This window comes from Thamnophis sirtalis, unplaced genomic scaffold (genome assembly GCF_051295495.1).
Source record: "Thamnophis sirtalis isolate CommonGarterSnake01/CBP01778 unplaced genomic scaffold, rThaSir2_p1.2 scaffold_1, whole genome shotgun sequence".
NCBI lineage: Eukaryota > Metazoa > Chordata > Lepidosauria > Squamata > Natricidae > Thamnophis > Thamnophis sirtalis.
This window is the reverse complement of record NW_028261381.1, coordinates 126192012-126218321: the sequence shown is the minus strand read 5'-3', so window position 1 is coordinate 126218321 and position 26310 is coordinate 126192012. Positions and strand designations below refer to the sequence as shown.

Here is a 26310-nt window from a genome sequence, read left to right as displayed (position 1 = left end):
ATAATCACTTTAAGTTAAAGATTTGTATTCTGTTGTCATTTAAAAGCCTCATTATACCTTTTACATTAGCTTTCTCCCTCAGAAGCTTCTCTAAAATTCCTAGCCAGCTGCTTATGCTGTTTGACATAGTTTCCAAAATATAAAACAAATATATTGAGAAGGATATTGTACTTTGGTGTTTTCCATTGTATATTTTTATGTAAATTGTCATAGGATTAATGTTCATTATTTTTTTCTTTTAATCCCTAGAAGCTGAACTCTTAAGAAAAATCCGTATTCACTTGAGAGCCAAGGAATTATTGGAAAAGTCTGGGGCTCCCATTGAGCTTGACAATAAGCAGAGGGATAAAAAATCCCAAATTGCCTCCAAAAATAGAGAGCAAAAGTTGAGTTTTCTGCAAGGCAACTTTAGTTTTAAGCCAAGAATTAATACTTCAGTGCCTAATTTTGAAGAACTTTACTGGGCATTTCAGAGAAAAGTAGTAAGCAAGCAAGAAATTAAAGAAGCAACTCGAAACAAACCATTCAGACTGAGAACAGCAAATCTCAGTTGCAGACATAAAATGTGTGACAAGATGATGGTAAAGGATTTGCTTTAACTTCTTTGTATTTCTACTTGTGCAAATATATCCACGACATAAACAATTATTTTCTATCACTCAAAACAGAAAGTTTTAGGTTAAGCATAACTCTATTGGGGAATAAGAACAGCCATAACAATATCAGTTTATATTTGAGGTCCAATGCTAATGAAATTTCAAATAGAAAAAGATCCCTCTAATCATTTTGGACTGGTGGACACATATGGACACTGTGTTGTTCAAGTTTTTGCAATATGCCTTCTGTAGGGCTTCCTGATTCACAAAACGGCTGCCATAGTGGGCATAGCACTGATTTAATTGAATGTTCCTTTGTGTAAGCAGATAGGCAGATTTCTAATGTGGAATGGTTAGTCTGGTGGATGCTAAGGAGAAATATGCTGGCATGTTGATGTTTCCATATGCCACACTGGAACTCTACATAAAAATATTTGTATGATTGGGGGAATTGAATTGAAAAGAAGAGTCTATACTTCCACTATAGGCAGAACAATCTGTACTTTGGAGGAGAATCCTGTCTTGCCAGCTGACATCATCGGTTGTCAAAAGTTTTGATAGTTGAACAATATTTATTATAGCTTTGAGCCAGAGTACCTTGAGACCTGAAGGTGTGGCTGAGAACCATGATGGCCTGAATGCTAAGGCTATTTGTCCTCTAGGATATGTCTTGTTCTTAGCTTTTTGTGGCAAAGCACTGCCGACAAAACAGCCATAGCATTTCCTTAGCATAATCTGCAAGGAACTCCCAAGAAAAACATTTCTGTCCACCGGACGATTGCAGAATCTTATGGCTTCAGAAATGCCTTGCTGGAGAGTTTAACATTGTATCTGAATTCATTTTGGATTAAGCCCATTGGTTTTATAAATATTGTTATCGATACAGGTAGTCCTCAACTTATGACCACAATTGATCCCAAAATGTATGTTGTAAAATGAGAAATTTGTTGAGTTTTGTCCCATTTTACAACTTTTCTCCCCACATTTGTTAAGTGACTCTCTGCAGTTCTTAAATTAGTAACACAGTTGTTAAGTGAATCTGGTTTCCCCATTGACAGAAGGTTGCAAAAGGGAACCACATGACTCCAGGACACTGGAACCATCATAAATGTGAGTCAGTTGTCAAGCATCTGAATGTAAATCACATGACCATGGGGATGCTGCAATAGCCATAAGTGTGAAAAACGGTCATAAGTCACTTTTTTCAGTGCTGTTGTAACTTCAAACCATTGTAAGTCAAGGACTACCTGTATTTTGTATTTGTATTTTTACTTTCATTTTTGGCCTATGGAACACAGTTTGTGAATTATTAAAAGGATTTAAAATAAATTATTAAGCCAAAAGCAAGCACATAATTATCAAGGCTTCCAAGCTGTAGGACAAAAAGATGACTAGCCAGCATATTTTGCATACAACTTTTTCTCCTTGAAACTTGGGTAAAAAGCATTTGATGAATATTTTCTGTGTGGTAATTATGGTATATTTTAGAATTTTGCAGGATGTATATTAACAGCATATATTAGCAAGGCTTTTGCAAGTTAGTAGAATGTTACATACTCACATGGTAGACGCACATATGAAATAATCTTTGCACTTAAAATTTTGCTTGCCACAGAATTTTTTTTAAAGAAAACTAGCCAAAAGTATTTTTGCTTTCAGGATTTTCAGCAACCTTCTACAGCACCAATACAAAGAAGTCGGTCTTTTAATTGTCTTTCATCCCTTTCTCCCAATACACTTCCAATATATATTACAGATGCAGTGAGAAAGAGGGCAGGTGCTATTAAGTAAGTAATAACATTTTTATAAATTCTGTTGAATACATATATGTATAGTAATATTTTAGAAATATTTTTTCATAAAATGTCACCTTTCTTAGCTTTATCATAGCCTGCTTGGAATTGGAGAAAATAAGGTAAAGCAATTTGAATGCTGCCCAAGTTGAAATGTTATGGATTACACTGACTTCTTTCCCTTTGTTTCCTTAATTCAAATTTAAAGCAACATCTGATGGAGGTTATCTTTAAAAATATATTCTGTATTACATGAAAAAAGCTAAGAATTAAAGAATGGTATCAAACACATTACAGAAAGTTTTTTTTAAGGTTCAACTATAAGAAATTAACAGATTTTACTTCATTCTTTGTTTTTGTATACTTGTGATTTCATTTTGAAATAAGTAAAGGTAGTCCTTGATTTACCACCTCAATTGGGATCATATTTCTGCTTGTAAACCATTACACTTATACGTTGAAGCACCCATCTGACTGTACCGTATTTTACAATATTTTTTTGCAGAGGGCATTAAGCAAATTGTCAAGCAAATCCAAGGCCATTAGGTGAATGCAGTGGTCATGTGCGAATCTGTTTGGAATGGGCAGTTTTTTCTGGAGGCCAGTAAAAAATATGTTGTGAATTATGGTCGTGATCACAAGACCTACAACTAGTCATAAATGCAAGACAATTGCCAAGTACCCAAAATGCAGTCAGGTGAAATGGGGTACATGTATGTGAGATGCAACATTTATGATGGTTAGAGTCTAAGCCTGTTTTAATTTTGAACAATTGTTAAATGACTGGTCATAAGTCAAAAGCTATTTATATGTTCCATTGGCCACATCTATATTTATAGACTCCTGCAAGAAAATAAGAAATACAAGGAGAATGAAGGAGCTCGCTGGGCACAGCTACAAAGAAAAAAATGTCAAGCAATATATAAATCAGTGACTTGTCGAGCAAAAGCTATGGATCCACATAAAAGTTTGGAAGAGACACACAAAGAAAAACTGAAGCAAAACTGGTCAGTTTTGTATATTTACCAAGTAATACTGAGAGCAAAATGTTTAAATATAGATTACTTAGTACTGTTTATGTATTCTGTACACATGTGTTTATTTAGATGGATTGGCTTTCAATTGTGCCCAAAATGTCACAATCATACAATAACTATACTTTGTTTACTTGTATTTACAGACTGCTTTTGCACAATTCCCAATTCCAAAATTTCATGCAAACAATAAACTAAAATTACACTGTATTAGAACAAGACTAACTTACAAGATTAATCTAAAAAGATACATTAACTCATTGACAAATAGAAACCAATTTTATTTTTGAAAGCAAAGTATCCTCTATTCTGGGAATTATGCAGAACAAAGATTTTTTTCTGTATATGAACAATAATATAGATTATTTCAGGCAGTAAATTTAATTCTTGTTTCAGGCAAAATGGCCAAAAAAGGACAAGAGAGTATAAGAAAGAACTAGAAGAGATGAAGATGCGCGTGAAGAACAGACCTTACCTATTTGAACAAGTCGCAACAGTAAATGTTTTGTAATTGAGGAATTTTAAAAAATTACCTCAAACCTATTATTTAAATTTTATTTTCTATATGTTCAACTGTCTTATTTTAGAGTTTACCTAAGTATTTTCTTTTAAATTACTATTAATTTATTTGTGAAAGAGAAAAGTGTTTCTGAGATCTCTTTTTATTCCAAAGCATAGTGCCTGTCAAGGAGCACAGAAGCTTTTTAAAGACACCTTGCAGCAATTTGGATTAAATGAAGAGTTTGTGAAAAAGAAGGGGCAAGAAGCCACTAACACAGTAGAAAAGCAACAGGATTTTGAATTGAAAAGGTATGAAAGGAAACAATGTCTGTACTAAAAAAAATATGTAGTGGGGTTGATGCCACCAAAAGGCTAATGATTGTAGTGAAACCATGATTCAGAGACCCATCCCCAGCTTCAGTAGATGTCAACATGCACTAGCATTATATTTTTGCCCGTGGTTTATGAAACCAGATATTCCATACATCTTTTAAGGTATATTCAACCTTCTTATCTCTTCAACAGGTCTGCAAAACTGGTAGGCTACACTGGCATAATCATTTACATTCTATTATTGCAAATAGATACGGAAATAGGGAGAACAAGAGAATCTAGATGGCAACTGTCTCCCTATTCTGCCAGCAACAAAACAATAAATTCCTCCAGAACTGCCCCTTAAGCACTTGATATAATTTTCTTCCCTATCATGAACCTCCAACTTTAGGTAAAATGAGAGAGTGACTAACTCAGAGACTGTTGAAAGGATAAGATGGGAAAACTATATGCTACCCTGACTATATGTGACTATATGCTACCCAGAAAGGATTCATATGTGCTAATTTTGCCACTATGGTGACCATTTTAGTATTTTTACTGACAATAATGTAATGAATGCTTTTAATCAACAGAAATCACAAATTCCAGAGCGGTACTGAGGCTGACATCATAAAACAGCTATCCGAAGAGGGTCTAAAAAGATTGGAATTAAAGTAGAAACAACTAATAAGTCTCCATTTGCTTTGAGCATATTTTCTTTCGAGGACTAGATTTCTGCAGAACTGAAGCTAAATTGTATATTTTAATTATATATATAATATTATGTAATTATATTAGAACACGTGACTTTGAAGTGTTCTAGTTAGCAATATGACTTGAGGCAGTTTTAAATTTGGCTAACGCTAGATTTTGAAATCTTGCTTAAATGAAGATTGCCAAGAGGGTGAAAGGAGTTGTATATATATATATATCAGTTATCCCAATCAGTTTGAACCAGAGAACACATTTGAAAGTTAAAGAAACATTTAAAGTTACTACCATTGATAAGTAAGGCTAATCACAAAATGCTCATTTCCCACAAGCCAACTGATGCCTAACAACCTAAGTAACAATGAATCCCAACAGTAATCTCTTAACATGCACAGACAACTGGGAAAAGTGAGCCTTCCAGAAAACATTACCTTATTTCTTCTAGCTCTTTTCTTATGTTTATGATTTAAAAACCTTTTTCAAAAACTTGGCATAGACCTTTTAGATAAGTTTCAAAAAATAACAAAAATTTTCTAGAATCGCAATGAGTTCACTTGTTTTCAACCAAAAGACCTAGATGCAATCTAAAATTTGCAGTTAATTTAACGTGAAGACAAAATTGCTTAATGTAGATTCAAAGGCTTTAGTATCAAGACAGAAAACGTAAATGTAGTCTTTTTCAAAGTACAGCCTTACACACTTGGGCTTTTGCCAAGAACACTTCACTCAATAATTGTACTGCATCCCATTTTCCCGCTCTCAAGTATGTTCTTGAGGCACACCAAATCTTTATTAATTGGATACGAATTTAGGAACAACTGAGTGCTTCTCTTAAATGTGGTTTCTTTTTGAGTCAGTGTACTCATTTCAAATTAATTTTAATGTTTAGTGTGTTAGGGAGTAGCTATCCTAAATCATTTCTTCTTCCTAGAATTCAGCTCTGAACTGGGCTCTCTTGCCTCACCTCTCCCCACTTTGAATGTGTGCCCTTCTTCCTGGAAACCTGCTGTTAATGTAATCTGTCACAATTTTTGTTTTATCTGCTTATAAACGCATTGTGTTTTTAAAGCTGTTACTCATTTTGATCTTTGTAATGCAAAGTGTATTTGAAATGCCACCAAATAAATACACATGCAACCATATTGAGAATGGAAATATGTAGTTTATTTACAACAGAATGCCACTGAATAATTTCTACCTTTGATTTTTTTTAAAAACAAAAAACCCCTATTAAACCTAATAATTAGAAATTAAAATATCACAGCAAGAAGCAAGTGTGACCTAAGCAATGCTCTGAATAGTATGAGATCTTCAGTTTGGACCAAAAGCAATGTTAGTGAACATATCCACACAAAGCATGGGAAGGCAAAAATTCCCGATGAAAGAGTACCACCAACTGCCCCTATAAATAAGAAGCAAAACCAGAACTGCCACACCGTAGTGCAGAATTTATTACTAATTAAAAGATATTTCTCCAAGAACAAGCCAATATAATGTTGAGCTTAGGGTCACTTCAAAAAAGAAAAAAAATCTGGCTTTAAACTAGGTACAAGAACATTATCTCCTGGCTTTTGGACACCAGGTTAAATATTAACTCCATAATTAATAGCTGCTGTTCCATCCTCCCTTAGAAAACAAAGTTTTTTTCATTGACTGAAGCAAAATCATAGTCCAGGCCTCTGCTCCATAACGTCATAAGAAGTACACTGGAGACACTGCACAAATTCCAGGAATTAAAATGTCGAACAACTTGAAAAGCCTGTTCTTTAGCTTCATATAGTATCATATATTCAGTGTCACAGATTTGCTCTTCTTTAACTGTAAAATAAATGCATTCATCTTACTTCTTAGTACTTGTAGCACAGACTTCGGTTCAAATAATACTGAATCATTTTATCTCATATCTCATCTATATTGGTAAAATTGTTTAATTTTAAAATATAGAAAATGTGAAACAATAGGATTAATCAATCCATGCAATATTTCTTGTTACCTAAGACCATGATTTTCTAAAGAAGTCAATATTGACCCCCGAGAATTGATGGGGATACCCATTGTTGCTGTTATTATTTGTAGTATTTTTTTGTTATTCATAGGTACTATTAAAGAAGTACTTATTATAGCAATAGCAATAGCAGTTAGACTTATATACCGCTTCATAGGGCTTTCAGCCCTCTCTAAGCGGTTTACAGAGTCAGCATATCGCCCCCACAGTCTGGGTCCTCATTTCACCCACCTCGGAAGGATGGAAGGCTGAGTCAACCTTGAGCCGGTGAGATTAGAACCGCTGAACTGCAGATAACAGTCAGCTGAAGTGGCCTGCAGTACTGCACCCTAACCACTGCGCCACCTCGGCTCTCATATAATGAATATTTGGGATTGATGAACAATCTGAAATTTCATGAAGAGGTTAATGACCTGAAGAATTTGGGACCCCTGCTCAAAACAAATGTTAGTAAGTTGAGAAGGAGCCAGATGCTACTTTCTTCCCAACACTTTGCACTTCTCCTTGCAGCAGACTTTACTGTGCATTTAAATAAACACTGAAAACCAGTTTCTGGCCAAATTCTCTATCCAAATTTAGAAACTGAGCAAAACATTAGTATATCTAATATAACATATTAAGTTGCATTAATTTTCTGAACAATCTGAGGGTAAAAAAAAATCAGATTTTCTAAAAATACGTTTTCTTTTGCCATCATTTAAGTAAGTTTATATTGCTGACTCAAAACCACTTTGGATGGTGCATATTCCACACTTAAAGCCATCCCAACATAACCCACCTGAAATTAGAGATCCATTCAACAAATTGAAAGGAATAGTTGCTAATGCATCCTGTAAATACTAGTTATTATATAGATCGGATTACCAAATTAATTTTCCATCTTTAATGAAATGTTGAAAAGGAATGTTGTAATCCTCCAATAAAATTAAAAGTAAATATATTAAGATAAATATAAGAATTGTTATTAAACTGAACCTATCAAATTCTTCAGTGAAATTATACTATGTTTAGCAATGATGCATTGAACTTACCATGAATATCTTTCTTCTACAGTGAGAACAGATCATTCTGAAGTGGGTATCTCTTTCCAGTCTTTCAGAAAGGGGGCTAGAAGATTCCAATCTCAGTTCTTGGAGGGAGGGGGAATAAAAGATCCCTTCCCCAGTTCAGAATACAAAACCAGAAAGGGACTCCATAAAATACTTGAGAAAGTAATACTGGAAAGTTACATAAGACTCCATAAAGAATGCAAATATTGATGACTACCTCTTTTCTTGGTCAACCAAACACCGTGTCTTTTCGATAAAAACATTCATCGTAAGTCTGATGTGGATTTCCCTACAGTAAAATCAGCACATTTTAAAGTGGAATAATGTATATCAAAGCTGTCACTGGGGATATGATCATGCCCCAGGAAACAGTCTTATTTCCTTTAGTATATTCCTGCTGAAGAATGCTTTACTGAGGTGTAAGAGTTACAGGTAGTCCTCGACTTATGCCCACAATCCAGCCCAAAATTTTTGTTGCTCTGTGAGACATTTGTTGTTAATTTTGCCCCATTTTATGCCCTTTCTTGCAGTAGTTAAGTGAATCACTGCAGTAGTTAAGTTAGTAACATGGTTAAGTGAAACTGTTCCTCATTGACTTTGCCTGTCAGAAGGTCGTAAAAGGGGTCACATGACCCCAGAACACTGCCAAAAGGGATCACAAGACCTCGGGACACTGCAACCATCATAAGTATGAATCAGCTGCCAAGCGTCTGAATTTTGTTCATGTGACCATAGTGATGCTGCAACAGTCGTGTAGAAAACGGTCATGTCACTTTTTTCAGTGCCATTGTAACTTTGAAGTATCACTAAGTGAATTGTTTTAAGTTGAGGACTACCTATATAAAAGACAAAAATACTACAGCCCTATAGATGCCCTCTAGACAGCTATACAGGGCATTTTTTTTCTTAAGGTACTGTATCATGGATTTAAAAGATGGTACCTAAATTGGTGATTCGTTTGTTTTGAGGTTTGGAACAATGAAAAATATGGTGCAAGAATGGAAGAATGTCTCAACTTGTAGCACTTGGAGCTAGTTTCTGGACTTCAGTGCCAGCTAATGTTTGATTGTTGAAAAATTGGGTGAAATAATTTCATGGGGTGGGGGTGATAAATTTGATTATCAGACAGGACTGTATTTTTATCCTTAATCTCAATTAGCACATTACGTAGGGAGTTTCTGAATAGCTTGTCATACTTGAATGGGCCACATATTACAGATTTGGAGACAAAAAGTAGCCATATTAGCAACCAAGTCTCTGGTTAAGAATTGGCCACTGTCGAAATTTACATCAGCTATGAAGGCAATTGCCTTGGCTAATTTATTCAGATTTTGTTTGAACTACTTATGCTCTAGCAGTATGAACTTAAATGCTGTTTCATCCAACCAATGATAAGTGACAAAAACAATAAATGAGGGGGGGGCTTGTGGCTAAGCTGTTGCCTCATGTTTTCTGTGTTACTGAACTTCCACTATCCTGTCCTCTTGCTGTTTGATGGGTTCCTTACAGAGGTGGGTTCCTACCAGTTTGGACCGGTTCAACCAAACTGGTAGTGGTTTGGCAGCCTGGGTCGCTGAAACCAGCAGCAACCCAGGCCTGCCATACCCCTGAACCAGTTCTCCTACGGGGCGCACTGTACCAGCAGTAATGCTGGGAGCAACCCATCCCTGGGTCCTTACCTTTAGCACATATGTTCTGCTATGGAGGACTGCTGCATGAGGGAAAGTACAGAGTTTGGTGGTCAAAGAGAATCTTATTTTTCCTGCATCCGCATCACACTTCCCATGGACATTGTTGAATACTTCAGGGAAAGGGAGCCTGGGGAAGGCCACTAGCTACAGAGTATGAGAGTAAAAGGGGTATAGGAGTAACCAATGGTAAAAACCTCAACCAAGATTATGATTGCATGTGTGTGCACATCTCACACACACACACACACACACACACACACACACTGTCCAAGGCAGAAATATAATTCAAAGAAATGTCTCAAGCTTGGTCCTCTCTAGTTATCTTATAAATAAATGGGGGGGGGGGAGCATGAGCAGTCAGACTTGTAAGATTCTGTTACTATAGCCTTATAATAAAAGTAATATTAGTATTCATAGACTAAACTGTAAGACTCTGGGAACGGCAACCACTGTCTTCTTCCTTATATCCAGGGACAGATCTGCTTCCTCTTTCTCATTAGGTCTGAAAGGAAACATTCAGGTCAGAAGTGGCATTATGGAGGACTTCCCAATTAATGACTTGCCTTTTCTGCCTACAAAAGTAGCCTGGGACTTGTCCCTGAAGTAGTCAGGAGACAGTTCCACCAAAGAAGGAGTGGAAATGCTCCTCCCTTCCCCCAATGGGGTAGGGTGAGGGAAGTCTCCAAAATGGAGTTCCTTGCCATTTCTGTTCTTCCTAGATGGGAAGTGTTTGGTATAAGTCTGCTCCACAGAAGCCATGGATTTCCCAGGATTCTCTGAGGATCAAAAATTCATTGGGTCTTTGAAAAGGGATACTGCTTGGCAAAGTTAGTTCTAATGATGTGAATAACTCATGCACTCCAGTGACTATTCTTCAACTTCCCAAAGGACGTGCCAGCTATTATAAGTGGGTTCTCCATGGCCACCGATTCAGGAGCAGGGATATTGCCCTTCTCAGAGAATCCTGATGGGAAGGCAGACATATGTCACTTGGATGCATATTTTGAAATTAAGCCCCTATCAGAAAAATCCTAGGAGATTTGTTTATATATTTATTTGATTTCTAGAGCTGCCCATATCTGCAGACAACTCTGGGAGATTCACAATTCACTGCTATTGCTTAGCTCAGCACTCCTGAAGCAAACTGAATAGGAACAAAATACTAAGCCAAGGAAAATGTAAAAATAACAGAAATCACAGGCTGAGGTCATCTTTGCCACAAAGACAACAAATGAAAAATGTAGGTAGGCATGCTTTTTGAAGCAAGAAAAGCTGGAACTGGATAAGGAAATTCTCCTGTCCCATAGGAACTGAAATTGGATTTTTTCTAGCCTCATCTCTGAGCAAAGTGAGAAGGATATATGCACTTTAGAATGGTCTGGTTCCCGAGTAGAAAAACATGCAAATTTCTTCCCTTCAATCACAGAAGGAGCAAATGTTTTCTGAAATTAAAAAGACTAGCACTACATTTTTCAAAACAGAAACCTTCATACCTAAGCATTTATTGTAGTAAGGATGATACGCCGTAAGAGTGCCTTGATGTTGACATGGGCATCAGATGATGAGATGGCAAAACCACATCAGATACATCATGGAGAGAATTTACTGCTGCTTCAGCTAGAACCTCTACAAATCAAGCAGAAAAATAAATGATACTTTAAAAATTCTCAACCTATAGGTACAGCATGTACCATGTAAATGCAGTAAAACAAAGTTAGAAAAAAATGTGAGAGTTCCAGTAAAAAGAAAGGAATACTAGCATACAATCATTATAAGGTTACCGCTTATATATAACTTTTATATATTTGCTGCATGGGAGAGGATGTGGGTTTGGTTTGGGCAATAGTTAATTCCTCCTTCGCGTTAGCTCTTGAGATGTTGGTGCCCCTCTCAAGAGTCAATTCCTTATCTCAACTAGTCTGGAAAATTTTCATCCAGGGTCCAATCTTCCCTTGTTAGGGAATGCTATAGAGAAGGTGATCATACTGAAGCTTCAGAATACTCAAGAAACAGGATTTTCTGGATCCTTTTTAGTAGGAATAAAGGTCTGGGTATGATACTGAGAAGGTTGATTATATCCCTGGCTGTTTCTCTCTATCCTGTCTGATCCAGCAGGATGGGAATGCTCCAAGTCCTGTTAGTTGTAGAATCTCAGCTAGCGAGGCTCAAAACGCTTGATTATTTTTAAAAAAAAATTTTTTGCTGCAATGCCTGCTGTCTGCAACATTCTCCTTCTAGAGATCAGGTATATCCCAACTCTGCTGGTCTTTAAAACCTGGTTCTCTGCTTAGGCCCTGGAGCCTGTCTTCCAATATGAAATGACTACTGTCCTTCTCAGCTGCTCTGCATTTTAACATTTTATATGTGGCTGTTTTTATTTTTATTCACTGTTCGCCACCTAGAGTCATTGTTGAATAATAAATAAACATCTACCACGTGTCTTTTATCTCAACATTTTTGCCTGAAATCATGTAAGATCTCTTGCAGGAACACCAAAGTCTCCCAGGATTTCAGCATATGAAATAATGACTGAATTTGAGGATTCCACTGAAGCTCATACTTCAGTCCTATGGATTATAAAATACTGCAGAATATGAAATGATCATCCCAAATAAGAAAGCATCCAGCCTTAAGATGAGACATCTGCTTTCAAGGTATGGACTACATTTATAAGAAAATCATAGTTCTTTTCTTGTCAGATTCTCAAAAGGACATGGAATAAAATTGGCAACTCAAAATTGTTCCACTATCACCATACAATTATCAAGGAAGTTTTAAAATCCATCCCTTCTTGTATTACGGTTGACCTTTATGTGCTGTATTTGCCAGTTTCCAAGTTAACTCCATTAAATTATGTTATATATTAAAAATACAAGACCATCTATTCTTATCTTTGATTTTATTTCATACAGGGTTTCTTTAGATTAGACAGAAACATTTTCTCACCTTCTTTTACACCAATGATTGATTCCGGATCTGGCAAATGCAAAGATTCAACAAGGCTAGATGGAGAATTCATTGACACCAAGCTCTTGCTATCTAATTCAGATTCTTCCAATAAACTGCTGCCCATCAGTGATTCTGGGTTTAAAAAAGGAAAAATCAACACACGATTAACTTACTGTGGTCTGCAAAGTTATTTTAGAGTACAGGTGTAGGTTTCAGAAATCCATCACAGCAATGGTGTCCAAAATGTCTGCCTGCCTTACGCAGAATTTATTTGGCTTTTATACAGTTTTAACAAGCAAAGCAAAACAGGGGTAGCAACAGCATCTTATTGGTACATTTTACTTGTCAATATCTAAGTCCATCCCAGCCAGAGTAGAAGCTCCACATAACTCCCTGGTATGGCCTATCTCTAAATAAACAGCTGAGGTAATCGGTCACTGAGCTCATGGCCGTTTAATGTGCATGTCTGTACATAACCTTTCCTCTCTTCCCACATCTGGTTCTGCTAATTAGGTGAGCTCATAGGTATTTTCAAGGTAACCAGCTACTGAGATCATGGCATTTTACTGCACATGTCTTTACGTAACATTTCCTCTATTCCTACATAGAAAAGAGGATTATATTATTACTCACAAATCTGAATACAGAACATTTGTGCTGCACTTATCCTTACAAGATTTCCTTTGTGAAGCATAGAGGATGAGGGGGTGATAGCAACAGGTAAATGTTGATGTGTATGTGTAATTCAAACATAAGGTGTTTCATAAGGAAACTATAACTAAATAAGATTAGTGTTCTTCAAAGATGACTTTTTGTGAAACAAAAACTTCACTTTCAAATTAAATTTCAAAGCCATAAAATTTAAATAAAAAAATAATAATTAATAATAAAATTTAAATACTTTATTCTGATACATTTTACTTTTATTTTAAAAGTGTATCCATTTTTACAATCCATAAGTACTCTGATGTCATTTGTTTGAATGTTGTTTAAGCTATCGAAAAGACATGCCATGGAAAAATAAACAGCCTACTCAAACACAAGAGCATCTAAGTTTCAGCAGAAAAATAACTATTATCAACACACTCAGTACATATGTTCAATGAAATCTTGTGCCAAAATGAAACCCATTCTTCTGCAAACATGATGGATTAAAGTAATCATGCCAGAAGGAAACAGGACTGGACAAACATTCTAAACTAATGATACTGCATCAGGAGTACAATGCTGAGAGGGTATAGGTAGTCTTCATTTAACCAAATTTTCAATTACCAACAGCCTGAGAAGGGTGCTTTAGGGCCTCTAAAGCACTACTGACAGTTTCGAAAAATTGCATACACCCCCATGGTTAGCTGATTGTGATCTGTTTCACTTGTGACTAGTTGCCAAGCACCCTGCAATCCTATGATTGCCATTTGCAATCTTCTCTGTCAGCCTTGCCAAAAATGTCAATGGAGAAGAGCAAGGAGAGAAGGATTTTAGCAAGGATTTCTACCTCTATATGCCCATACACAGATTTTAGCACACTTTAAAAGCTCCCTACCTCTCCGTAACTGTGCACAGTTTCAGTGTGCTAAAATCTTTTTCTCCTGCCTCTCTGTGTTTTATCTGCCTCTCTCTGCCTGCACCTCCACAGGTATAGCGAAGCAAGGACACAAGAATTTAGCTCCATGCATTTGCTTAATGTAACTGTAGACTTTTAGGATCATGTTTGTCAAGCAAAGCAATCACGATAGTTGATTTGCTCAACGACTGAGATTCCAGTCCCAATTATGGTGATTAACCGAGAACTACTAGTATGAGAAATGAAGCCCAGCAACCAAGAACCAAGTTGCTTTTGATAGAAGGTACACAAGTGAAAATAGGACACATATTCAAACATAACATTTCCTAAGAAGAAACATCATGCTATAATATCTTTTCCAAGAAGGTAAGTAAATAATGTAATAATATCCAGATTTAGATTAACTAAAATTGTGATCTCTGTGTTATTCTGCTTAGTAATATATGCATTACTATTTATTATTCTGCTTAGTAATATAAGAGACAAGACCTGGGGAGGTACTGCAGTGTGGGTCTGGGCTTGTACCAGACCTCCCCTGTTTCACTTAATGACCACAAAGGGTCATTAAAGGAGGTGATCATGTGAACAGCTAGTTTACCACTCAATGAAGCGGTGGACGTGATGAACCAGGGCCTTGAAGCTGTTAGGGACTGGATGAGGGCTAACAAGCTTGTGCTCAACCCAGATAAGACCGAGTGGCTGTTGTGTTTCCCTCCCACTAATTCGGCAAGTATTCCATCTCTCAGGCTGGGGGGCTAAATTCTACGCCCCTCAGACAGGGTCCGCAACTTGGGAGTCCTCCTGGGCCCACAGCTGACTTTTGAACACCATTTGTCAGGTGTGACCAGGGGGGCATTTGCCCAGGTTCGCCTGGTGCACCAGTTGCGCCCCTACCTGAACCGGGAGCTCTCACAACAGTCACTCGTGCCCTTGTGACCTCTAGGCTGGAGTACTGCAATGTGCTCTATATGGGGCTGCCCTTGAAGAGTATTCGGCGACTCCAGCTAGTCCAGAATGCAGCCGCGCGAGCGATTGTGGGTGCACCTCGTTTCACCCACATAACACCTATCCTCCGCGAGCTGCACTGGCTACCTGTTGATCTCCGGGTACGCTTCAAGGTGCTACTTGTCACCTACAAAGCCCTTCATGGTAGTGAATCTGGGTACTTGAGAGACCGCCTACTGCCAATTACCTCCACTCGACCAATTAGATCCCATAGATTAGGCCTCCTCCGAGTTCCATCTGCCGGTCAATGTCGACTGGCAACCACGCGGAGGAGAGCCTTCTCGGTGGCAGCTCTGACCCTATGGAACGATCTCCCTGTGGAGATTCGTACCCTCACCACCCTCCAGACCTTCCGCACAGCCCTTAAAACCTGGCTATCCCGGCAGGCCTGGGGCTAAAGACCGTAACCCACCCGAATTGTATGAATGTTGTGCTTTTAATGATGTACTGTCTTATGTGTTAATCTGTTTGTTTTCCCCTCCTTCGAATTGTAAGCCGCCCTGAGTCCCCCCAGGGAAAAGGGCGGCATATAAATAAACTACTCTACTCTACCAACCGTCATGAGTTACAACCATAATTCTGAGCTCAACTGTGGTCATAAGTTGAGAGCTACCTGCAATTGTAACTGATAGATTGAACCTCTCTGTTTACTTTATTCAGGTGGCAATATTAATCAACTAGAAATATCCCTAAAGACTTTGGGCTAGGATTAAGTAATAAAGGGGCAATTACACAACTTCCTGCCCATCCCAGTCCTAATTTATTTACTGTAGGAAATGACTAGGCTGAGTCAAAAGACGAGGTCAAACGTATAATCAGTCTGGAGTCCTTATGTCCCTGGAAGAGACCTAAGTCCAGCCCCCCACTTAAAGTTTCTTGACTCTTATCTGGCACCAAATTGCTTTAACTTTTAGTAGATCAGATTCTTGTGTATAGGTTGCATGGAATAAACTTGCACCGCTTTTGAACTCTATCTTGCCACTTTAATTAATTAATGATACTATTTATAGAGCCACTTGTCTCACAACAGTGATTCTGGATGGCATAAAAAAGTAAAACCACTATAAGAATATAAATACATAATGCCCTGGTTAAAGCAGGAAGACCAAAACATAAAGCTACAAAGCTCACTTACGTTCCTAGCCAAATGCTCAAGGGGTTAACTGTCACCAATCCATTAATCCTGGTATTTCTATGGATTTCTCTTACCAATATTTGGGGAACTCATGTTAGATTTTTCTATTTTATCCTTACCTGTTTGCTCATGCTGTCTATTGCTAATTGTTTCAACCCTCGAATGATGTTTCTTCATGTGTACATTTCTACTACCACTCTGAGAAAATGTCTTCCCACAAATTTGACATTGATGTGGCTTTAGTCCTGAAACAAGGCAGAAAAACATATTTTAAAAAAATTAAATATTTATAATGGATCAGATAGATTGGTATCAGTAAAATTCAGTCAATATAAAGTATTAGCTCTACAGCCAAGTTCAAAACACTGTTTTGCAAGAAAATGTTCATAATTTGGAGTTGTGAATCTGTATGATCTTTAATCTACCAAATGTGGGTCAGGACTAGATGAGACTTTACATGCTTGAAGACTGAGATATAATATGAATAGGCTAGCGAAATTAAAAAGAAAAAGGAGAGACCTTGGAATAGGACCTAGAAGTTATACAGATATCTCCAATAAATACTCTCTGCTTTGTGAATTTTATCTGAAGAAATAAAATGTCCTTACCTGAATGGACAACTAGGTGTTTCCGAAGGCTGGAATATTCAGCAAAGGAACGACCACAGCCCTGGGCCTCACATAAAAAAGGCTTTTCTCCTGTGTTATATCAAATTATAATTAGATTATTTGCTTCATTTTTTAAAAAGACCATGCAAATGAAAAACAGTAATTTATTTGTATGGATTTTGATAGTGCAGTTTTTGTATCATCTGTGGTATGTTGTTACCCAGATCTCTACAATATACACAATGTTCAATTTTTAGTTCTTGGTATATTCTTAAATGAAAGCCCATAATCACTCATGTATTCAATTCAGAAAGCCTGCACAAAAAGAATTCTTGACATGCACAGGAAGATATGTTATGACCACATTACCCTTATTTTCAAAATAGTGCAATATAGTGCACATGTTTCAATAAAGAATTCCTAGGTTGCTTTTAAAATAAGTCTAATTTTCACAGTAATTCCTTTCCTGATTAATTCACTTTCCCTTCAAATATTGCAGCTTATCACTGCAAACATTCTGATCTTTTCTGATCTACATTATTTCTCACACAAATAACCAGTAATGGGTTCTGTCTCTTGCATTGGAATATTTTGTTTCATACCAAATATGAATATCAAATACCTGGCTTACAACCAGAAATAAGTCTTTTGAATCTTGCCAGTGAATCTTCATATCTGCCCTCAAAATATTTATGTTGTCCTTCTATGTTTAAAACCACCTTCTCCAGCAAAGTTTCCTCCACTATAGTCTATTTCAACTAAAGATATTCATCACAAAGCCCACTGTTGCCAGGATCATCTTGCAATTTGATTATTCGCTTTTTTTTCTGAATCTATTTTTAAACCCGCTTAAATTTTCTGTGGGACTGTAAAGAAGAGCCATGTTTACTGATGAGAATATATATCCAAACGTTTATAGCACCTCATGAAAGGTGGTCATAAACATATTCATGAAGAAAAAGTATTTTTCCAGAAAAGATTGAAAGAACATACCAGTGTGAATTCGCAGATGATTCTTTAGATTCCCAGCTGTTGTGAATTGCTTTCCACAGCCTAGTTCAGAGCAAATAAATGGTTTCTCACCATTGTGTGTTCTCATGTGCACCTTCAATCTTTGTAAAACATAAAAGCTTTTCCCACAATCTTTTGCTGGGCATGTGTAGGAGCGATCATTCCTGGAAAACAGTATTACTCTCACTGATTAATATAAAAAACTAACCAATATTAAAAAGACATTTTTGTTTAAAATATCATAATGTCACATTTTTATCAGAGAGTTTAAGTTAAACATAGTCAAAGTTAACGGAAAGTAAAGAAGAAATTGTGACAGAAGAAAATAATATTTTATTATATTAAAACTCCTAATACTTTTTGAGGGAATAACTCAAGAGATTAAAAAACAATTAAGTAATGTATTCACAACATATGAAATAAATTACAACAGTAAAGCACACATAAAACACAGATTAATACATACAGAACAAACGCAAATGTTCAAAAGAAAGGCAGGGTAATATTTTCAAAAATGAAACAATGAAGTGAGTAGCACACATAATTTCTTAATTGTAAGATCATCACAGGCTATATATGTAGATTAGGCTTTCAACTAAACAATAATAATGTACACATAAGATACAAACTGGACAAATCATAAAACAAATATAAAGGGAATATTTTAAAACCTCAATCAACTAGAAAAACAATGGCAGTTTAGAAACACCTGTTATATAATAAAAAGCAGCAAGCTGAAACAGTAAAACCAAAGAGGATGAATGCATTCACTGAAATTGCAACCTAGAGAAACACTACATGTTAAGTTATAGAAAATGGAAAGAAATCCAGATGTCTCAGAAATTCCTAATCAGTGAAAATGTTAAAGGAGTTCTTCCTATTGACAATGTTATTTCAATTGTTTTTCTAGTCATTTGAGGAAGGGGATCAGAATCCCTTGAAATGTATTCAGTTTTGCTATCATAAAGGGCATATTCTTTTACAATTGCCTGTCTTTCCACTTGTTTGGCTGATTTGTTTTCTTTTGGGCATACATATAATAAAAGCAATACTAGTCTTATTCAAGCCAATGAATTACAAATCAAAGCAGCTGCCAGTTCTTTCAAACCTAAGCTAATATTTTAAAAAATGATCTGGATGAGCTTACAAGATAGAGATTAGCTCTCTTAATTTGACCAACTCTCCCCAAATTTAAAATGAATTGTTCTAAAGGAGAAATCAGTTATATGCTGGATTAATATACATAAAACATGTGGCACCCTGATAAACTTCAGGTTTAGCAAGTCTACATACCTGTGGGTTTTTAGATGATATTTGAAGTGAGTTGGCCATACAAATGTTCGATCACAGCCTTCAACAGTGCACTGCAATTTTTTTTCTACCCGGGGTAGGTGAGGAATGGGGCTGGATTCCTTCGGCTGTGATTCTCCTGAACAAACATGAACATTTTCTCCTGGAAGAAAAAATCCTACAATTAGACATCAACATCTACAAATAAAAAATATTGAGTGATAGAAGCTAGTAAAATTAGGTATATTTTTTAACACCAAGTCTGTTCCCTATTGCTTTTCTCTATATTTCTAGTTAATAACATTCCATTTGTTTTGAAGAAATATAACATTTGCTATATTTTCAGAAACAGTGTTACAAAGAAATATTAATGAAAAATAAATACAAGTAATTGTTATACAGCACGGGTGTCAAACTCAAGGTGTCACATGACATTTCACAACCTTTTTCTCCTCTGTGGAGCTAGGGTGGGCGTGGCCTGCGTGTGACGCATCCGGCCTGCAGGACACCAGTTTGACATCCATGTTCATCTTGAACTGCTTTAATTTGTATCTTTGCAAAGGGAATAATAAAAATAACAACTTACCATTATTGCTTGCTTTGGCATTCTTAGCGAGCTGTGCTCGGGTGGCAGCAATCAAACTATCATGAGCCAGTTCTTGTACACGTAAAAACCATGGGGTACTGCTGTCTGTATTATTATTTGCAAAGAAATTGTTCCCAGAATCGACTGCTCCATCCTGGACAAATACCAGGTGTTCTGAAGAAGACCCAAGACCTAGAAAAGAAGTTATCTTAAGCAATAAGCAAGATAACCCAAACTACTTGTTATCATTTAGACTTATATACTGCTCCACAGTGCTTTATGTGAAAAAAAACTTCACCATACTTTTCAAAGCAGTGAATCTCAAATATTGTATCTTGTTTCTTACTAGTAGAAACTAATCTACCTACATAATTACCTGTCCGTGTTAAATTGAGGAGAATAAAGGAAGTGTTATCACCAGGCTGAAGATCTTGCAATAAGGTAGATGTATCAGGACTTGGAAGAAGGTCAGGTGGTTTCTGTACTGTTTGTGCCCTTGTCTCCTCACCATCAGGGCCAACATTTACTTGGAGACTTCGCAGAACAGCCGAAGAAGAAGCATGCTTGGAAGAATGAATATGGTTTGGGGAATCATCTGAAAGTTTTAAAAGCATTGAACTTAGAGGTGTCAGTACATTTATTATAAAATCAATGTTAAAGCCAGTGTCCTTGGGATCACACACACTATTTATTATGTTAAAATATGCCAGAATTTTCTCTTATGACATATGTATCTTATTTATCAAATTTCAACAGACTCTCAGAGGCTTAGATACAATAAAGCAAAAATACTGAGATGTCATTAAAAACCATAAAACATACAATACCAATATGAAAAGACATCATGAACCAAATATCCTCCAGAAGAATTTGGTCCCCAACGTTTTTGAAACATTGCCAAAAGAGGGGAGATTTAACTTCATGCAGGAGAATATTAAAAGGGCCACTAATAGCAGCAGCAAAAAATGTTTTGAGCATCGGCCTCCCTTTCTACTTCTCCTCTAACAAAATTATAATGGTTGAGCCAGATGCTGAAAAGCAATGCACTCCTGGCATCAAGCCATAAAGGCCTTCAAAGGTTAATATCAGCATTTTAAAGTACACCAAGAGTTATGGCCACCAACACAGGGCTTGTAATACATCTATCCCTGGGTAATACTAACAATACTGTTCTAACTGAAGCTTCCTATGATTCTTAAAGTCAGTGCCATTGCAGTAGTCTAGACATAAGATAATAAAGGCATGAGTTACAGTCACAAGATACTCTTATCCAAGGGAAGTCAGGACTGATGCATCATTCAAAGCTGGGTTAACCATAACCCTACAGCTCACCCCCATTCAAAAAAAAATGTTCCACCTGCTGCTATAGCAATTGCCACAAGTCCAGGAGGATCCCTAAGTCATGGACCAGTAATCAATAATCACTGGAGTCAGAAGAAAACCCCAATGTGCAAACAACATTCCCATTTTGTTAGACTTCAATTTCAACTTGTTCTCTCTCATCCAGACACTCACAGCCTGCAGGTGCTGAGGCAGGGTTTCAGTGGCATCCTCAGCAGAACCTGGACTTGTGACGGAAAGTAAAATATAATTGGCATACCGGACCTCAAATCATCAGAGGATCTCTCCAACAGCTTCTTGCAGATATTACCATTCAAGGAAGCTGAATTTCTATTTATACAGCATATTATAAAATGTTTTGCAACAAAACAGTCTAATCACAATAGATTTCTTCAAAAGTATAGTATCATCCAAAGGTGTGACACAATGCAAAATATTTTTAGAATTTGTCTGATTTCAGCTTTTACCTGGCAATATCAATCTGTTGCATTGTGGGGATTCTGTAACAGGAAGAAGAGATAGACAGGTAATATTTTTAGGTTCTGATTCCACAAGCCCCTGTCCTAGTGGGATAGATGTGTTCTGAACAAACTGAACCAGCAACTGAAAAAACAATACAAAACAAAGATGTTAAGGCAGAAGTAAATGAGGTAATAACATGTTTTTATATAATACAACCTCTTTTGTTCATCAACGTTAATTGGAAAAGATAGTAAAACAGGAATACTTTATCAAGTATACCTGCATAATTACTTCATAGAGACAGAAAATATAACATTTGATCATTCAAAGATGAACCAATAACTAAAAACATGAACATTCTACAAATGCAAGTATTAACTATTAAAATTCTGACATTTTACTGTTCTGCTAAACAATGCATAACAACACTAGATATTGTAAGACTTGTTCTCTGGCTATATTTACTACCAATATTTCCTTTTTATTGTATAAGAACCATTCTTGAATTTTAATGAACAGCTGCAGTACATAATAGAATCTACATGATTTACCCAATAGTTTTTGTGGGATTGTAGTCATAGTGGAACCCAAGTAACACATGATGTGCTTAGATAGCATATCATTACAAAATAAAAAGTATCAGCTATGGAGAGCCCACTAAACATTAGCAAGGAAGCTTTTTTTTTCTATTTGCAATGCAGGTTATAGAAATATAGAAGCAACTATGTACTGAATCAAATTCAGTACTGCTAACAGTTACTAGCAACAGCTCCTCAAGAGTACACACAGAAATACTTGCAGCACAACAGAAAGAAAATATCAGTGTCTGAATTAATCTAATCTCAATCACAACAATAGAAACCATCGCTTGACCTGATATTTGGCATGGAAGAGATGATGCCACAGACATTCATACCAACTAGCAATTTTGTAGAAGGAAGTATTGGAGAATAGCAGGAATTTTGCTGCAAAGATAATATGTTAAACCAGTGGTTCCCAAACTTTTTCAGTCCACCGCCCCTTGGTGCTACAAACTGATCTTCAATGCCCAGTTGTGGAATTCAATTTTTTTTACTACTGATTCTGTGGGCGTGCTCTGGTGGGCATGGCTGGGGGGGGGTCATGTAACTAGGCAGTTTGCACGACGGAAAGAAAATAGTAACAGAAAATTCAAAACTGTGACAATTAATTGCACATTTATTCATAATCCAATTTAAAAACCTTTTTAATTAATGTTAATTCAACAAAATTGTTGAACATGATCCAGTGATACCAGGTTTTCAAAGTCTGATAGTCATTTATCAAGAACCTTAGTAACTAGTAACTTAGTAAACTCAGTAACACTGTTCAGTAAATTCTTAATGTGATGGATGGGCTTGATGAAGCGATAGTAGTTTCCCAATGTCTGGTTTTAAGTCACTTAGCAGGAGTCTTAAAGCTTGGCAAAAAAGAAAAACTTTTTTCCCTCTTCCTGGCTGCTCTGCTGCCCCCCCCTCCCCTGAATGCTAGGCTCAGCTCTGCAAGGGAGAGCCCAGATGGAGGGAAATAGTTTGGGAAAAGAATAGATACCTTGGCTGGGGCGTGGGGGAGGTAGCTAGAATAGAAGCAAAGGAAGACTCACCGGGCAGAGTTCTGCTGGGCTGTGTGATTGAGATAAGCGAGGGAACCAGGGAGCAGCAGCAGCACCTGTGCCTCTAGGCAGGCGAGGTATGAAAAGGAGTGAGTGGGAGGGGAGGAGGGAGCCAGTCAGTGGTGCATTTTACCGGTTCTCCGAACTGCCCATAATTTGTCCTACCGTTCAGGAGAACCGGTCAGAACCAGCTGAATTTCACCCCTGCTGGAAGTGCTCAGCTGACTGGTGATCAACTGCGCCCTGAATTGCGCCCTGTGAGGGGGCCACCTCCAGCACTCCTCTGCCATCCCCCTTGCCTCTTAGCACCCCCCCTAAGTTATCCCACCGCCCCCCAGGGGGTGGGACCACCCACTTTGGGAACCACTGTGTTAAATTATATAGTGAATATATTTAATTGGACAAAACATAAGAAGTTGAACCCAGATGTTTACTAGTGTTGTTTTGAAAGAAATCCTACAGAATACAATTAAAGTCCCTGCCTTCAACTAACTTCCTACTTTTATTTCTTATAAAAGACATTTTATTTCTTATAAAATTCCTCAGCAGTAGTTGTAAAAAGTAAAAAAAATTCAATTCTCAGTACAACTTGTCCAAATATTATCCTCAGACATATTAAGGAAAAATTCATAATACAACATTTTTAACACCTTGCCTTCAGCACTGAACATTTTACTCTCCAGTATGTATGTTTTACAGTATGCAGTTTAAGCTCCTTTCTACAAAGCCCAACACATACTGTTAATAGTTTCTGAAACTCTTAATACAACAATTTGCCAAAATGCCAGTTCATTAGTCAAGTTCTATAGAAAAACAATAACCCATGGAAAGAAAAGTAGTTTGCATCTGGCACCAAGAGCAACTTTCTAATAAAGATGTGATATATAATTCTACATAAATTTATTTAGGGATTTTTCCCATTATATTCTTTGGAGATTATTTCTTGGTAAATGTACTTCTCTACTGACTTCTTATAACAACATACTTTCAAATGACACTTTATAGATATAGTTGGTTGAATAATGGAGTATAACACTGTACAAACATGTAAAGTATATCAATGACCAGAAATGCAAATTTGGTGCTAACCTCTGGTTTAGACTCTAACTCATCTGATAACATCGATTCAAGTTTCCAACTCCCAAAGTAGATCTAGGTAAGGCATACGTTTAGGAGATCAACATAATAGTTTATACTGTGTTTATACACATATTCCAGCCTCACAGGCTAGTGAGGGTCATCTAAACAGAGAAGATAACAGAGAGTAATTCAATGTAACCTGAAAAGAAAAGGAAAATCAACTAATTATACAAAAGATATATAGTACTCCATTATATTATTATAATAAATTATAAAGCATTGACATTTATACTCTACATAATTGCACTAGTTTTCTTATTATAAAACTGTATCTATTTCTACACTGTACACTTTTAACTAGAATCAAGATCCAGATAAAATTTTCACTCCCGGAGATAAATATTTTCTATACAATGGCTCACTGTAGGATTTTGAATATATTTACTTGCTCCTATCTAATTTACAAAAGTCATCTTAAGGGATTAGAGGTTTTTCTGGAAACTAAAATCTGGAAACCAAACATTAAAAAACAACTTTTAAGATACTAAAGTTCATTCTCCCTTGTTTCCAATTTATAGTTAGAAGCCTCAGTCAGTATGGCATCACAGTTTTCTATATTTAAAACTATACTAAAACTATTCAAGGACTACCAACCATCTTCAGTTAAGTTCTATGCATGTCACTGCTAATAAAGAATACTGTAAGGCTTAAGATGGCCTCAGCAGCATGCCACTTATAAGTGCCATGGTAATGACCACACTTTATCTAGTTTCCCTCTCCCCCCCCTTTCACTATATTACAATTAATTGCACTCCATATAACATCTACAGATCTGACATTAAAACCGGGACCACAAAATAAAATTGTAACTGGATAAGAGAACAAAGGATTGAGTTTGATTGCTAATGGTAGCATATATCACCAGCAATTTATTTTCATAAACCAGAGAATTATTAAAAGAATCCTTGGCAGATTTAATCAGTACAGGACATACTTTTATTAAATACTAAAACTCGGTGAACTAAAAATAATCAGATACAAAAAAACCTACCCCATACTTGGAATTAAATAATTTTGAGATTTCAGATGCCAGAATTATTCACAATTCTTCCAATCCTGTTTGTACAAGATTTATTCATTTCAGCAACATAATTAGAGAGTTTGTTTGGAAAGGGAGGGGTACCGTTTTGTTATTTTAAATCTGAAGTATGACATTTTTGATGATCTACTACAAACCCCACATTCAGTTCTTCTTTCTCCCTGTATCCTTAATCCTTTCCCACAAATGAACGAAGTTTGTTTTAAGCTTACTTATCTGTGGCCTTTCTATTCATGGCCTTATGTTTCATAGGTCTCCACCACTGACAGACCATAAACTCTTTGGGAAAATAGTCTGACCTTTTCTTTCTACAAAGTACAAGACATTTCCCGGACAAATTATATAGGTCGCCACTACCCTCGGGGATTTCGAAGCAGGTGACGCCCTGGATCTTTTCTGTCTGAGCAGTTTTAGGCGATTCCTACAAAGACGCAGTTTAGGGATTGCCAAACAGGACGCGCCACTCAACCCCCAGCAAAACGCCTGGCGGCATCTGTCAGTTACTAAGCCGGTCCACAAAAGGAGCCAAATCCACCTGTACGTACGGTCAAAGTAAACTCGGCGGGCGGTGGGAGGCAAGAGAGTAACCTTCGGTCGCGCCTGGTCTCTTACGGCAAGGCCGCGGCCTCTACCACAACACGAAGACCAGCGAAGGAAGAGCGGCTTCTCCCAAGACTGGGTTCCCCAAAAGAGAAAGGGGGGGATGGACGCGCTGCCGCGAGAACGTTCCCCCCGCGGCTGTTCTCTCTCGTCCTCTCTCTTGGTGCCGGGAAAGACGCGAGGGAGGGAGCCCAAACTCTCGCCTTTTCCCGGGACAATCGTTTCTTACCGGCATCTCAGGACGGTCCGGATATG

At 37.0% G+C, this 26310-nt stretch overlaps 2 protein-coding genes across 8 annotated transcripts in view; one reads left to right on the top strand and one right to left on the bottom strand.

Annotated features, from left to right (window-relative positions):
* The window catches only part of FAM161B (FAM161 centrosomal protein B), a 17106-nt gene extending 4532 nt beyond the window's left edge, over positions 1-12574 (top strand). Inside the window, exons 4-9 of one of the 2 annotated variants that reach the window (XM_087723972.1) lie at positions 250-581; positions 2256-2383; positions 3229-3396; positions 3820-3919; positions 4097-4233; positions 12183-12574. In XM_087723972.1, the coding sequence (XP_087580098.1) occupies positions 250-581; positions 2256-2383; positions 3229-3396; positions 3820-3919; positions 4097-4233; positions 12183-12216 (899 nt within the window). In that variant the 3' untranslated portion in view covers positions 12217-12574. Of the gene's footprint in view, positions 1-249; positions 582-2255; positions 2384-3228; positions 3397-3819; positions 3920-4096; positions 4234-4832; positions 6093-12182 lie in introns of those variants that run through there. The other variant, XM_014054090.2, reaches the window with a different exon arrangement.
* On the bottom strand, positions 6093-26310 carry ZNF410 (zinc finger protein 410). Of its 6 annotated transcripts, none has more exons than XR_015697852.1 (14): positions 26001-26278; positions 24366-24555; positions 21652-21787; positions 20220-20438; positions 19844-20035; positions 19261-19420; positions 17950-18131; positions 16957-17046; positions 16468-16593; positions 12642-12776; positions 11189-11321; positions 9684-9839; positions 7987-8111; positions 6093-6768 (listed from the first exon to the last, which is right to left on the bottom strand). XR_015697852.1 is itself a non-coding variant. In XM_014054127.2 (12 exons), exons 2-11 carry the CDS (start codon positions 24396-24398, stop codon positions 11197-11199), a joined length of 1398 nt encoding a protein of 465 aa, XP_013909602.1. In that variant the 5' UTR covers positions 24399-24555; positions 26285-26310; the 3' UTR covers positions 6093-6768; positions 11189-11196. The 6 variants fall into 6 exon arrangements, 3 of the variants coding, with proteins under 3 accessions (XP_013909602.1, XP_013909578.1, XP_013909610.1); XR_015697853.1 differs by having other exon boundaries at positions 7987-8084; XR_015697851.1 differs by having other exon boundaries at positions 7987-9839.